This window comes from Zingiber officinale, chromosome 3B (genome assembly GCF_018446385.1).
Source record: "Zingiber officinale cultivar Zhangliang chromosome 3B, Zo_v1.1, whole genome shotgun sequence".
NCBI lineage: Eukaryota > Viridiplantae > Streptophyta > Magnoliopsida > Zingiberales > Zingiberaceae > Zingiber > Zingiber officinale.
The window spans coordinates 14,966,251-14,980,864 of record NC_055991.1 but is presented as its reverse complement, the minus strand read 5'-3'; the positions used below and the strand labels follow the sequence as shown (position 1 = coordinate 14,980,864).

Sequence of the window (14,614 nt, the reverse complement as noted above, 5' to 3'; positions counted from 1 at the left end):
AATGATCTGTAAGTTTTATGGAACCTTTGCCAGCAACAGTGGCTTTGGTTCCATCTGCAATGATCACTTTCTCCTGCCCAGAGGATAAAGAATAAGAAATAAAGGAGTTAGCAGCATTTGTCATGTGATCCGTAGCTCCTGAATCAATGACCCAGGGGCTGTAAGAACTGGGACCAGTAACACTTAATCCCAGGCCACGGATACCTGTGTGCGCTTGAAATGGAGTAGAATCTGCAGGAGTAGAGGCCGAAGATGAAGCCTGAAGCCGAGAGAGAAGATGCTGGAGGTTAACAATATCAGTAGAAGACAATCCCGTGATAGAGGACACAGAGGAACCAATAGTCTCTTCACTTTCTAACTTTTGGATAGCAATATTACTACTATTAGGAGCCTTCTTAGCATTGTGCTTAAATTTTTCAGGTTTCTTTTCCGGATATTTTTCCCAACAGAAATCTGAATCATGATTAGTTCTCTTGCAGTGCCGACAAAATCTGTCCCCTTGTCTTTTAGTTCCCCCAGGCCGAAACTTGTTTGCAGAACCAATAAAGACAGAGGTCTCCCCAATCGGAGGACCTCCAGTGGAAATCCCCTTGTTGTTCATGGTCCTTTTTCTACCTTCTTCACTTAGAATTTTGTAGTAAACCTGTTCTAGAGAAGGAGTAGGATCAAGACCAAGAATTTGCCCTTTTAAACTCTCAAACTCTGCAGTAAGTCCATCTAAAAATTTAATAATTCTGTCTTTTTCCAGAAGCTTTAAATATCTCTGATGATCATCAGTGGAACTCCAATTTTCCATCCGGTAGTAGTCAAACTCATCCCACAGTCCCTTCAGAGTAGCAAAATAGTTGGTGACTGACATAGAACCTTGTTCAAGTTTGAAAATTTGACTGTTGATCTGATAAGTATGCAGCATATCATGTCGACGTCCATACATCTGCTCTAGTGTCTTCCACACGTCGTAATTTTGTTATGAAGAATGACTTGTTTGATGCCAGAATTAACAGAGTTAAGCATCCAAGTCATTAATTGAATATTGTCACATCGCCAAGTGCGAAAACTAGGATCCTTTTCATCTGGTTTCACTTTAGTGCCATGAAGAATATCAAGTTTATCATGGCCTTCGACATAAAGTTCAACAGCAACTGCCCAAGATGCATAATTTGTCTCAGACAATTTTTCTGATACTATCTGAAGACCGGACCCTCCAGTGTCTGCCATTGTGAAAACCGGTTGTACCTGTCTTGAAGAAGACATAGGGTTCGCAGAAATCCCCGAGGTTTCGCTAGCGTTGTCCGCCATTAAAAATTTTCGGGAAGGGGTGGCGGCAGTAGACTGGGCTAAAGAAAAAGAATTCGAGAGAAGGTGAAGTGCAGGAATTCACAGCAGTTTGAAGAAGCTGCTGCTCTCCGGTGACCAGCAGATCACTGCAACTTTGCCGGTGAAGTTGGGGCGGTGGCAACGTTGTGGGCACCTTCGGGAAGAAGATCTGCACGTGGCAGAGAGAAGGGAAGAAAGCTTGGTCGGCGCCAGGAGATCGCGATGAAGAAAGGAAGAGGAAAGCTTGGTCGGCGCTAGGGCAAAGAGGAAGAAGATGCGCCGATGGCTAGGGTTAGGGTTCGGAACTTTGCTCTGATACCATGTTGAAATAAAGAGTTTTTAATATTCATCTTATTTCAGGAGAATTACATATGCTTATATAGCCACACAACCCACCCTAAGCATCAACTTATTAACAAAAGATAAAAAGACTTATCTACCCTTGCTTCTCACAACAATTTTAACTCTTTTGGTGTGTCCAATCTTGTTGCCCATTGCCAGTATCAAGAAGACTCACTTTTCTTTATAGATGATCATAATGAGCAATAATTTTCAGTGTCCATCTATTTAAATAATGTTTTGAGATGGTTTTCTAGAAATGAGCAAGTTTTCTCATTTCTTTCTTCCCAGTAGCGAGAGAAATACTTTTGGTATTGGGTTTTCCATATATATGTATATATACAAACACCATTCAAGTTCCTCTTGACAACATAAGCATTCTTGGGATTAATTAGCATGGCCTCCCATTGGAATTAATTCCCATGCCATTTTTCTGAATTATTGACTGTGTGAGATTTGGGAATCTATTAGAAATTTTCTTTAAATTTCAGTGTGTAAAATTGTATATGCTCTTTAATTTTTAAAAGTTTTTAGAGAACAATTAGACCCTTTGAGAGTTGGTTATAATTTTAGAGAAAAAAATATCTATTTCCTTATAAGTCTTGGTTTTATTATTTTGGGTCTATAAAATTGGTTATAGTTAATAATATTTTTCCTCTTTGGTAAGTTGAGTTTTGGTAATTTTAGTGTTACGATTTGTTTTTAGTGGTATCAAAGACGAATATGTACTCCTACATATCCCATTCTACTGTGCATCCATCCATCCATCAACCACCCAAAAAAAAAAAAATTGGATCTCCCTTCCTTGAGAAGTTGCAACCAATCCCTTTCCAACCTTCTACTACCATACTCTCATACATATAGTAGGTCCATGGATCATAAATCACATCGTCCAATATGTAAAGAAAACTCAAGTTGCATCATTGATTGGTTTATTGAAATAGAAGACTTGTTTGACTTTATTGAACTGAGTACAACTTGCCAATTCATAGGTAGTGGATCCACTAGAAAATTTTGATGATGTGTTTAGGCTGTTAGTGATTGGTGTGTTCAAGAACCTATAAAACATTGGTCTGAAATCTAACCTGTAAACTTACAGATCCGTTCCACCATATTTTAACTATCTACTATATAACAAATTCATAAGGCTAAAAAACAATTATACTCGTAGTAGAATACTTAAGGTTTTAAAATTTATGCATTCATCGTGATATTAGCAAAGAAGCTAGGTTGATCCTTGGACTATAAATTAAAAGGCCATGCAATTTATTTTTGTTTACTTAGATGCCTATTATAAAGCAAAAGGGATTGAATATAATATTGAGGGTATGGAAACATTATAGGATGATTGCTATCCTACATCTAGGACATCATTGACCAAAAATGCACGACCCCAAGTTGAAAGGGATGTAAATTAGCAAAAGATAACACCTACTCTAGAATAACCCTTAGGGCATGTTTGGTTGAAGGTTATTGTAGATAACTTTGGTTATCTATCTAAGGTTATGTTATTTAATCCTGTTTGGTTCAAGTAAATGAGTGATTCCCAAGTAATGGAATATGTTCGCCACGTCAACAAATGGGGGATATAACTTGGAATGTGATCTCTTGGAAGTGTTGAGTTTTTACGTGATTCCGAGTTAACAAAAAAAGATTTCCAATTTTTTTTTTCCAAACTTTTTTCCCAAAATGAGTATTCCAAAGGTTGAACCAAACAACATTAGGTTATGCTTTATTCTGTATAACCAAGGTTATGCATGATAATTTAAACCAAACGTACTCCTAAAGTTCCCGCCTTACCTAAAATTCATAAACTTGTAATTAAACCACAAAATTTGGCATGATAAAATTCCTCAAATTGGCTTAACCATAGAAGACAGATTCAAACTTAAAGGATCATGACCTAAGCATAGAAGATTCCTATCTTACTTAAAATTCATGAACTTACTAAAAAAATATAAAATTTACCTCAGAAAATTCCTTAATTGACTTAAGCATAGGAGATACTCCTAATGATTTGGCCTCAAAGGATTCCACACATAAACTAACCATAGAAGATTTCCACCTCACCTAAAATTCATGAACTTGTAATTGAATTACAAATCTTGACCTTAGAAAATTCCTTGATTGAGTTAACCATAGAAGATACTCCTAATGATTCAGCCTTTAAGGACCCATTGATAACCTAACCATTGAAAATTCCCTTGATCACTTATATTAAATAAGCCTTCCAATGACAATAAAATCCTAGGAGATCTCCCAAATAATTTGATATTAAAGGATTCCCTAATGTGTTGATCGAAAAAAAAAAAGAACCTTGATAACTTCCCTTAAAAGAGCCCTTCAATGACCCTAAAATCCCAGAAGATTTCCTTCTCCCTAATGATTTGACTTTAAAGAACTCCACTAATGTCTTAATCGCAGAAAACTTCCTTGATAACTTAGACTTTAAAATAGCCCTCTGATGACACCTTAAGTCCCTTGAAATTATAATTTCAAAGAACCTCTTAATTTGAGCCTTTGAAACCAAAATTAAAGCCCAATCCTTAGTTAAAGGGGGTACATTGAAAACTGTTTTTCATTGAGAAACACTTAACATGCGATTAAAATGTTTATCTTAATGGGCAAAAAAAAAAATGTTTATCTTAATAAATGATCCTTATCCCAAGATTGATGACCTTTTTAATTGTATCACCCAAAAGGCCTACTATCGATCCTTTTTTTAGTCTTCCTAGAAGCCTCCAACCAAGCTTTTTCACGAGCTGCCTAAAGAAGCCCCTAACAATCTTTACTTGATTCTTTTCAAGAGACTACTAATAATCCTCTATGTCAGCCTCCTAAAAGTCCCTTGACGATTCTTTACATGAGCCTTGTAAAGAGTCTCCAAATGATCCTTTAGTTGAATCTTCTAAAAATCCTCTCACATATCACCACATTTAAGAAATATTCCACATGATATTGGCCATGATTGAGGCCTGCAAGTATCACACTGCGTTTGAAACTAAAAAAAGACCCAACTAAATTAAAAGAATAAAAGAATAAGGGTGGAATAAAATTGACAAAATCTCTAATTACATTTTTTAAAAATAGAGGATTGAGTTCTTGAATCATTATTATAAAAAAAAAAATGTTGATGCACCTTGTAGACTCAAAAGCAAAGACATATGACGTAGAGTATATCTACACATTCTTTGGTCCTATAATCCTGTAAAGGTCCAACATAAGCATTTACGTTCATTTTTACTCTGAGAAAAATTGAACCTAATGCATTTTGTTTAATTTATTTACTTATGTAAACGGTTATTATTTTTTTAAAATCAGAGAATGCTAAATTAATAGAAGACATTTGAGCCTCTGTCTTTGTGTGTTGAGTTTGTTGTAGGAGAGCTATAGAGAAACAAACTTTGGGTCATCCCTTCCAACCAGCCAATAACGCTGCCTCTGATCTCGAATGTCTTTTGAGACTTTGTCAATTATTGAACTTGTGATCTATAAAGAAGTTTTTTGGTACTATCAAGCTTATTTCTTCATATATACAAACTGCATATCTTATAACTTCTATTAACTTCATATCTACCTTTTTCTTTGCTAGTTGATTTAACCATTGTAGAATCTACTTTGTTTCAATAAAGCTAATTTCATGTGGTAACAATGTCAATATGAATCTATTGAACTTGTACTTCTCTTTGAAAACTAGCCTTTTTATCTCTTGGTATTTTTTGCTTAATTAATCGATCTTTTCTACAGGTCATTGGCTGGTCAATGTGGTTCACTGAATACCTCTTTCTGGAAAGAAGCTGGGCTAAGGATGAGAAGACTCTAAAGGTTCTATTTAATAGAAATTTAATGCGTAGTGTTCACTCATCTGATTCTAGTTAGTATTCATTTGGATACTGTCTTCAGCTGGGTTTACAACGGCTGAAGGACTTTCCTCGACCATTTTGGTTGGCACTTTTTGTTGAGGGCACACGATTCACACCAGCAAAACTTTTAGCAGCACAAGACTATGCAGCTTCACAGGGTCTGCCGTTACCTAGAAATGTTCTCATTCCTCGTACCAAGGTTTTTTTCTAGTTGATTATAAATCACTGTTGCAAAGAGGTTTATTTCTTTGCTTCTTTTTCATGGTCCTTACCCTGTGGTTAGTGTCCTTGAGTTTTTGCCGTTGTTTCTAAAAGCACACGTTTTCTATCCTCGTGGTTTAATATATAGTGGACTGAAATATCTGGATATATATTGATACTTAAATTACTTTTGTCAGGGTTTTGTATCTGCTATTAGTATCATGCGTCCTTTTGTCCCTGCTGTCTATGATGTAACAGTTGCCATTCCTTTGGATCAATCTCCTCCGACAATGCTTAGGCTTCTGAAAAGGCAATCTTGTGTGGTATGTTAGCTAAATTACAGAACTTGTGTTATTATATTTGGTCAATTGTTGCAGTATGCAATATCTCAAAATAAGATTTTATTTGTTCTAATTTTGGAAGTAACAATATAGGATCTTACTTTCTCAAAAATGATTTTCTATTTTAAGAACTTGGAAACTAAAAAAAAAGTTTTCATGACAGAAGCTTCATTAGTAATACATGCATTACTGTGGATATAAAAGGCGGCAGAACAAATGAAGTTCCTGCTAAGCTTTCTGCTAAACCTTGACCTTCCAAATAAAATGTAATTTCTATGATTCATATCTTCGGACAGTGAAGCTACTAAATTGCAAAGCAAGAAAACAAACTTGGAGTATAAATGGATTGATAAAAATGTGCATCTAGTAGTACCATAAGGGAAGAATAATACAGAAAATATACTATTTATTTTAAAAATTATAGCACATAAGTGCAATGTGTTCATCAAGATGAAGATTGAGTAATTTTTATTAGTAAACTATTGTTAAAAGATGGTGATTCTAATACAACATGAGATAAGATGATATCAAAATTAAAAATAGTAACTAAGAGTATACTCGGTGAGTCAAAGGGACATGCACCGCTAAGTAAGGAATCTTGGTGGTGGAATGAGAAAGTACATGAGAAAGTGAAGGAAAAATGAATAGCTTATAAGGAATTATATATTTGTAAGAACAAGGAAAACCTAAAAAAATATACAATAGTCAAGAAAGAAGTTAAAAGAGTAGTGAATGAAACCAAGAATGCAACTTTTGAACGATTATATCAAAAGTTGGATATAAAAGAAGAGGAAAGACATATTTATAGAATAGCTAAAGTGAGAGAAAGGAAGACAAGAGATCTTATCCAAATAAAATGTATTAAAGATGAATGTAATAGGGTACTAGTAAACGAGGGAGAAATAAAAGAGCAGTGGAAGAGGTATTTTCATCAACTTTTTAATAAAAGTTTAGATGATCAACTTAACTTAGGTAATTTAAGTAAGTCAAATGAGCATAGAAATTTAAATTTTTATTGTAGAGTTCAAAGTTTAGAAGTATAACAAGTTTTAAATGGGATGCACAATGAAAAAGTCGTTGGACCAGATGATATTCCGATAAAGGTATGGAAGTGCCTAGGGAAACAAGGTATTGAATGACTTACAAAATTATTTAACAAATATTGACAACGAAAAAAATACCTTATCAATGGAGGATAAATACTCTAGTTCCCTTGTATAAGAACAAAGGAGACATACAAAATTGTGCAAACTATAGGGGTATTAAACTAATGAGTCATACCATGAAACTTTGGGAAAAAATAATGGAAAAAAGATCAAGGAAGGAGACCACTGTGACCGAAAATCAATTTGGGTTCATACCTGGAAGGTCGACAATAGAAGCTATACATTTTCTTAGAAAATTAATTGAAAAATATCGGGAGCAAAAACAAGATCTACACATGGTATTTATTGACTTAGAAAAAGCTTATGATAGAGTTTCAAGAGAAATTATATAGAGAATTCTAGAAAAGAGAGGTGTTAGCGTAACATATATTGAACTAATTAAGGATATGTATGAGGATGTAACGACTAGAGTAAAGACTTCAAGTGGAGTAACTGAAGTATTTCCAATAAAGATAGGGTTACATCAAGGATCAGCTTTAAGTCCCTATCTTTTTACACTAATTATGGATGAACTCACTACACATATTCAAGATACAGCACCGTTGTGCATGTGTTTGTAGATGATATTATTTTGGTAGATGAAGCACGTGAAGGAGTAAATGCTAAACTAGAATCTTGGCAAGAAATACTAGAAGAGAAATGTTTTAGGCTTAGTAGAATAAAGACAGAATATATGAAATTTAAGTTTAGCAATACTAGATATAATAAGATAATTGTTAAGATAGGAGACGACGATAGACGACGAGTTGTTTGGAATTGAGAGGTTTAGATATTTAGGATCATTTTTACAAAATGATGGAGAGATTGAGAGAGATGTCTTATATAGAATACAAGTAGGATGGTTGAAATGAAGGAGAGCGTCGGGTGTTTTATGTGACCGTAAAGTACCTCTAAAACTTAAAAGAAAATTCTACAAAATCGCAGTTAAACCTGCTATGTTAAACTCGAGCATATGAGCAAAAGATGAGAGTTGCAGAGATGAGGATATTAAGGTGGATGTACGGACATACGAGAATGGACAAAATAAAAAATGAGAGCATTAGAGAGAAAGTCGGAGTTGCATCTATTGAGGGAAAACTCCGAGAGATACATTTAAGATGGTACGGGCATGTATTAGACGATCAATAAATATTCCAGTTAGGCGATGTGACACTATGACAAACACGCATATCAATCGAGGAAGAGTTAGACTAAAAAAAGACTTGGTTATCAACCATAAAACGAGATAAACTTTATTTAAATATAGATGATAATATAGTTGGAGATAGAGCTCAATAACGTAAAAGGATCTATATGTTCGATCCCTCCTAGTGGGATAAGGCTTGGTTGTTATTGTTATTGTTGTTGTAAATTATTGTCAAAAGACATTTTTATCTATAATTCGAGTGTGGGCTAACAATTGGCCTTGTTCAGTTGGGACTGGTCTTGAAATCTCATATTCATTATGATTATTATTTTTTTAGTTCATCATTTGCTAGGACATTTCAGCACATTTCACTAATTTTAAGAGGAACGAATTTTTATTTAGTTGAGCTTTAGTTGTTCCAGCTCCTAATTGGCTCTAAACATTTTGGATGTTTATGCCATTTAATATTTTCTCTGCACACACTGCTTAAACTATATCAATGACAGAATATCAAACCATAGTGATGACAGAATATCTTGGCTACTTTTCTGCTACGACTATGGTCGGTCCATTTCTGGCATTTGTATATTGAGCAATTTTTAGCTAAGATGTCTATTTGTCTGTCTACTTTTCGCAAATAATGAAGTTTTATATCAATGAGTGAAACGCTAAACATTTGACACTTTGGAGGTAGCCTCGATTATGTTTTCCTATTTTGTTTATCTAATGCTATTATGCTTGCAGGTACATGTCCACATAAAGCGCTATGCAGTGACAGATCTTCCTGAAACAGATGATGGATTGGCTCAGTGGTGCAGAGACATATTTGTAGCTAAGGCATATTTCTCTTCTTTCATGTTTTCATTGGAATATATTGAATTTGCTTTGTAGTGCACTTGCTTGTTTTTGTTTTGTGCAAATATGTTTCACTTATATAATTCTGAGCCTCCGGTCTATGTTTTTATGACACAATGTATTGAATTTATTCATTCGTTCTCTGACAGGATGCTTTATTGGATAAATACAAAGAAGACGGCACTTTTGGTATCGAACAAAGGCTACTTGGTCGACCAGTAAAGTCTTTGCTAGTAAGATAAATTTTCAGCAATTTAGAAAGATAGATTTCATACAAAAGCTGGCATGGTTCGTATAGCTATAAATTGTTGACATATAAACATGAAACATGCTGATGCAGCATGGAAGAACAAACAGAAGAAGAGCAAATATTAAACTATGATAATCAGAACAAGGGGTTAGTGTCACTTTTAAATGCCCCAATATTAATTTCCATAAATTAAAATTAGAAATAATCTATTCCCTATTGATCAATTAATAATTGACTTTTAAATGCCAATGGTGCAGCGGCTAGGCCCTTCAAGCAGTTAACCAGGCTTCTAAGGATCAAATCCCATCTGCGGCAATTTTCCTCTAGTGGGATGATGCTAGCTTCTTGGATGGGCCTCCGCGAGCGTTTCCCGATTTACTCTGGTGGCCGGTGGAAAACTTCCGAGTGTCGGGCCGGTCCGGGTCGGTCACCTCCAGATTAATTCGAAGAGCTGGATACCTGGATTACTAAATAATAATAATAATCATAATAATGATAATAATAATAATAATAATAATGATCAACTTTCTAATTATTCTCATGATCAATAATTAAAGTAAACTAGTTCATGAAGCCTTAATCAAGAAATAAAAGTTCACAACCAATAAAAAGTTTGAACTTTCAAACTTAATTTTTCTTAATTATAGTACACATGTTACAAGGGAAAAAATATTAAGTTCATTGCTTTAGTTAATTCTGTCTAACTATGTATCTTCAATGTAAAAAAATTATCCTTAATATTAATAATATTTACAATTTGGTCTATAGTCCATAAGAGTTTGATTCAAACTTGTTCAAATATATTATGGAAATCTAGTTTGTTTCTCAGATCTTTATGGAATTAGGTACGAAATATGCTGGATTAGCATTGGAGCTTCTTTGATCTCTATGTGCTTTGTTCTATTATAAAATATTGGATTATAGACTATATGCATGATTGCCATAGCAGAACTTTATTAGCTATATAGATGCATGTCCAAAGTTAGTCAAAACAGTTCCACTCCAATAAATTCACAGTCTATGGTCTATACTATCCTATGCTCTTAACCTAGCTAAAATGATTTGTTTCTTCATCTAGGAAAACAAGTTACTTCTTAGTAGGTTGCATAGCTTGATATAAATTGCTATTGGTGGAGAACTTACCCAATCTCATAATTTGAGAACATGATCTTAAAATAAGAGATTGAGAATTCTTGAGGTATGATGAAATTCTCAAGATGTCTTCTAATGACAATGGCATGAGATCTCTACAAACTGAGTGAACACATTCCTTGTAAATGAAATATCATCAGAGCTTGTAATTGTAAGGTACTTTAAGTTTGGGATTATTTAGTTTTTTTGTACGTCTCCAAATTACTTAATGCTCTCCCCTCATTCAATTTTTTTTTTCCATTAGAAGGAGCTTGTACATACTCGGTAGTACCACCTGTGAATACTTCACCAGTATGAAAAGTTCTTAATGTTAGTTGAGTCCCTGGTTCCCCAATTGATTGACCTGCAATAATACCTACAGCTTCTCCCAATTCGACAAGGTCACCATGAGTAGGACTCCGACCATAACATAATTGGCAGATCCAAGATGTCTCCTGCAAGTAAAGGGGGTTCTAATATATATTGGTTATGCTCGAAAGGTTATGAATCGATTTATAAGTCCAATCCCAATATCTTGATTTCGAGTGGCAAGACATCGCAAACCAATATATATATCGTCTACTAATACTCGAACAATTAGTGTTTGGATAAATTATGATGGTATCAATCTAACATTAGGATTTATAGAACGCAATGTGGTTTGGTTCCTAGCATACCAATCTCAATCTCCTCTAATATATCAACTATCAAGTACATACTTTCATTTAGAGATGCAATTTCCTTTGCTTGAGTAGGCAATCTCTGTGTCAAAGAACTACTTGAGGGCATCTAAGTCTTTAATAGAAAATGTTTACAGAGGTATCCATTCAATTAGGATAGAGAAAAAATAATTAGGATTAACTAAAGTTTAAACATAATGATAAGGATCAAGTAGGTTTAAATTAAATTGAATTGAATTTATTTTAATCAGTTTATTGAGAAATTTTTTTCCTATGTATTTAAGGAGGAAAGGAATAAAAAAAAAACTAAAAAGGATTTTTTTTCATGTGTCTAAGGAGGTAAGAAATAAAAATCTAGAGAAGAAAGAATTAAGAGGGGAAAAACCATTAAAAAAATAATAGTTAAAAAAGTTTTAAAAAAACTTATTCTTGCGTGTCGTCGTGGTCTTGTGCGAGGCTTCCAAGTTGTTGCGGGGTTCGCACGAGGCCTCCGCGAGGCTAGCTCGAGTCCTCTGCACGACTGTCGCAATCTTGTGTGAGGCTTCTGCGCGGCCGTGGGGATCGTGCGAGGCCTCTACTAGGCTCGGTGAGGTCTTCACGCGACTGTGAGGCCTTACATGAGGTGTTCGCGAGGTTGTGAAGCTTTGCGCAAGGAGTCGACACGGTCATGGGGCCTCATCCAAGGCGGCCTTAGGGCCTTGCATGAGGTGTCCATGGGGCCTCACATGTGCTATGTCGGTGTTGGTGCAGTGCCAATCGGCAGACGAAATGATATGTTTCTCTCGTGCCGTCCGGTATGACATGAGATTTTAAACATAGTTCATGTCAACATTTAAAATTTTGAGTAGTGTGAGTTTCTATCTCTAAGCAGAATAATACAGTCCACTTGATATTTATATTTTAGTTATGATTGTTTATACTTAGTAAACCAATTGATTGACTAAATAATAATTTATATCTAATTAATTTTATTATTTAATACATTAATTAGATATATATAATTCTATCAATACTTTATAAATTTGTTGTCATTTACTAAAATATGTTATATAATTATTTATATTATCAATACCTTAATTATAAATTTATCAATATTTAATAATATTTTTTATAATAATAAATTAATTAATTTAATTTTAATTATAAACTATTACTTATAACATTTAAATTATTAAGTAATGAATTATACTTTTATTCACTGAATTATACACACGAGTATGTTTGATCAATTAATTATAATCAATAAATTAATTGATTAATTATTATCAATTAATTTAATTACTCAATTTTGAAGGGGAGCCTTGGCGCAACGGTAAAGTTGTTGCCATGTGACCAAAATGTCATGGGTTTGAATCCTGAAAACAGCCTCTTGCAAAAAGCAGAGTAAGGCTGCGTACAATGGATCCTTCCCCGGGACCCCGCATGGCGGGAGCTTCGTGCACCGAGCTGCCCTTTTTACTCAATTCTAATCAATTTATTATATAAATTAATTAACTAACTAATTAATTATATTATCTATTAACAATTAATTAATTATATTAATTGATTATAATATAGCTTTGGGAGTTTATGCTTTGATACTCCCGAGTCTCCTTCGCTAGGTCTTGCTAGGAATTGAAGTGTCGAGCTCTATTGGTTGGCATGAGTGAAATTTAATGTTCCACTCATTGACTGACAAGCGAGACGATACCAACATAATAAGACATCGAAGCGTGAGCAGTGACAATTATGTGTGGCGGAAAGAGAGACAAGCACAAGAGAGATACTTGTAGAGAGAAGGTCTATTGGAGGAGAGGGGAGAAGAGGATTGACGATTGGCAATGAGTGGCGGGCTATCGGTTATGATGATGATGGACTACTTATTACAGTTGGCATTAAGGAAATTAGGGAGAGGAGAGTACGAGCGAGAAAGAAATTAGGAGAGGATGAGAAGGGAGGGGATTTAGGAGAGAGGGGGGTGAAATAATTTAATGCTACCCTCTTAAAAATTCTACTCACTGAATTCAATACGACCCAACTAGACTATCCTATATATAAACTTGGTTTAGTCCTAAACTTATTAAAATAAGTTCAAATTGAATCTGGTTTGAGTCTACTTAATGGGCTCTATCAAACCTAAATTGATTTTCAATTAAACGCTCAAAAATCAAATGTTGGTTGGGTTCAACTTAATTAGGCATCTAAAATTTAAAAAATAATTTAAATAGGGTAAAATTGAGTATCTTATGTTGATGATAATGTTTTTTCATGTTCTAATTTTTGTTACGTCAGGAGAGATCGAGAGAGATTGTGGGAGCAAGGGATGGGAAAACTAAGGTTTGATAAAACCATGTCTGTTGACCTCCTTCTCCTTTGTGTCTTCTCTATGCTTTGGTTTGGGCATCAAGGAGAGCAGCTAGGGTTTCACATGAAGCTTTGCTTAAATGAGAATTTATTTGATTGATTAAATAATTTATGTTTTCTTTCACTATTTTTAATTCATTTATTTGGAAAAGTGGAAGATATATGATGATTACAATAGGTATGTACTGATTAGATTAGTTAATAGTTTCTTTTATTTAATTCATGGTGTGAAATTTTGAATCTATTATGCGAAATGGTTGAACATCATTTCGATAAATTAATGAAACTCAATATTATTTGTCATGCTGAGACAATGCCTATTGTGTTATTGTGTTAATGATGTTGACGAGCATCATTTCATGTTAACACTTATTCTCCTTTGCATATTAAAATTAAGATAATGTTGTTATTTATTATTTTGTTGATTGTCTCCATAAAAGATAATGTCAAAATCATAACATTTGAGATATCAATATTTTTTTCTTCATTTCTTTCCTTCTTTTACCTCTAATTTACAATGGATACCATATATTAGAATGTCGACACGATACTGAAACAATATTGTTCTAGTCAAAAACCGAAACACTAGCATCAATCCAATATTTTGTATCTTGATTCAGTTTAAAGGTTTAAAAGTTTTCCAAATTCAAATTTAGTTTTATTTGAAAATTTTGAATCTAAAATTTTTCGAATTTAATTTAGATGAGTTAGAGTTGGGTGTTATATTTTTATTTTTTATAAAATTTATACTTATCAAATTAAATAAAATTAGTTACAAAATTCAAAATTTAATTTAAATCCAAAAATATAATATTTGTATTTAAAAACTTGAAAAATTGGCATGTTGGTATGATTGCTTCGTCACACTACTTTTGCTTGTAGAAGACTTATGGAGCTAACTTTTGTATTTGTTATTTCACTGTGTCAACTTTGCTCATGGAAGACTTTTAGTACCAAGCTCTTATGCGTGTCGGTTGGTGGTCTTGACAAAATGTTTCACTT

At 33.9% G+C, this 14,614-nt stretch overlaps 1 protein-coding gene across 3 annotated transcripts in view; it reads left to right on the top strand.

Annotated features, from left to right (window-relative positions):
- LOC122055970 (1-acyl-sn-glycerol-3-phosphate acyltransferase PLS1-like) overlaps positions 1-14,614 on the top strand; it is a 50,932-nt gene that overhangs the window by 26,384 nt on the left and 9,934 nt on the right. For 2 of the 3 annotated variants that reach the window (XM_042617680.1, XM_042617682.1), the window contains 5 exons: positions 5,404-5,481; positions 5,560-5,718; positions 5,918-6,043; positions 9,098-9,190; positions 9,358-9,441. In XM_042617680.1, coding sequence (XP_042473614.1) covers positions 5,404-5,481; positions 5,560-5,718; positions 5,918-6,043; positions 9,098-9,190; positions 9,358-9,441 — 540 coding nt within the window. Of the gene's footprint in view, positions 1-5,403; positions 5,482-5,559; positions 5,719-5,917; positions 6,044-9,097; positions 9,191-9,357; positions 9,442-9,548; positions 9,603-14,614 lie in introns of those variants that run through there. The other variant, XM_042617681.1, reaches the window with a different exon arrangement.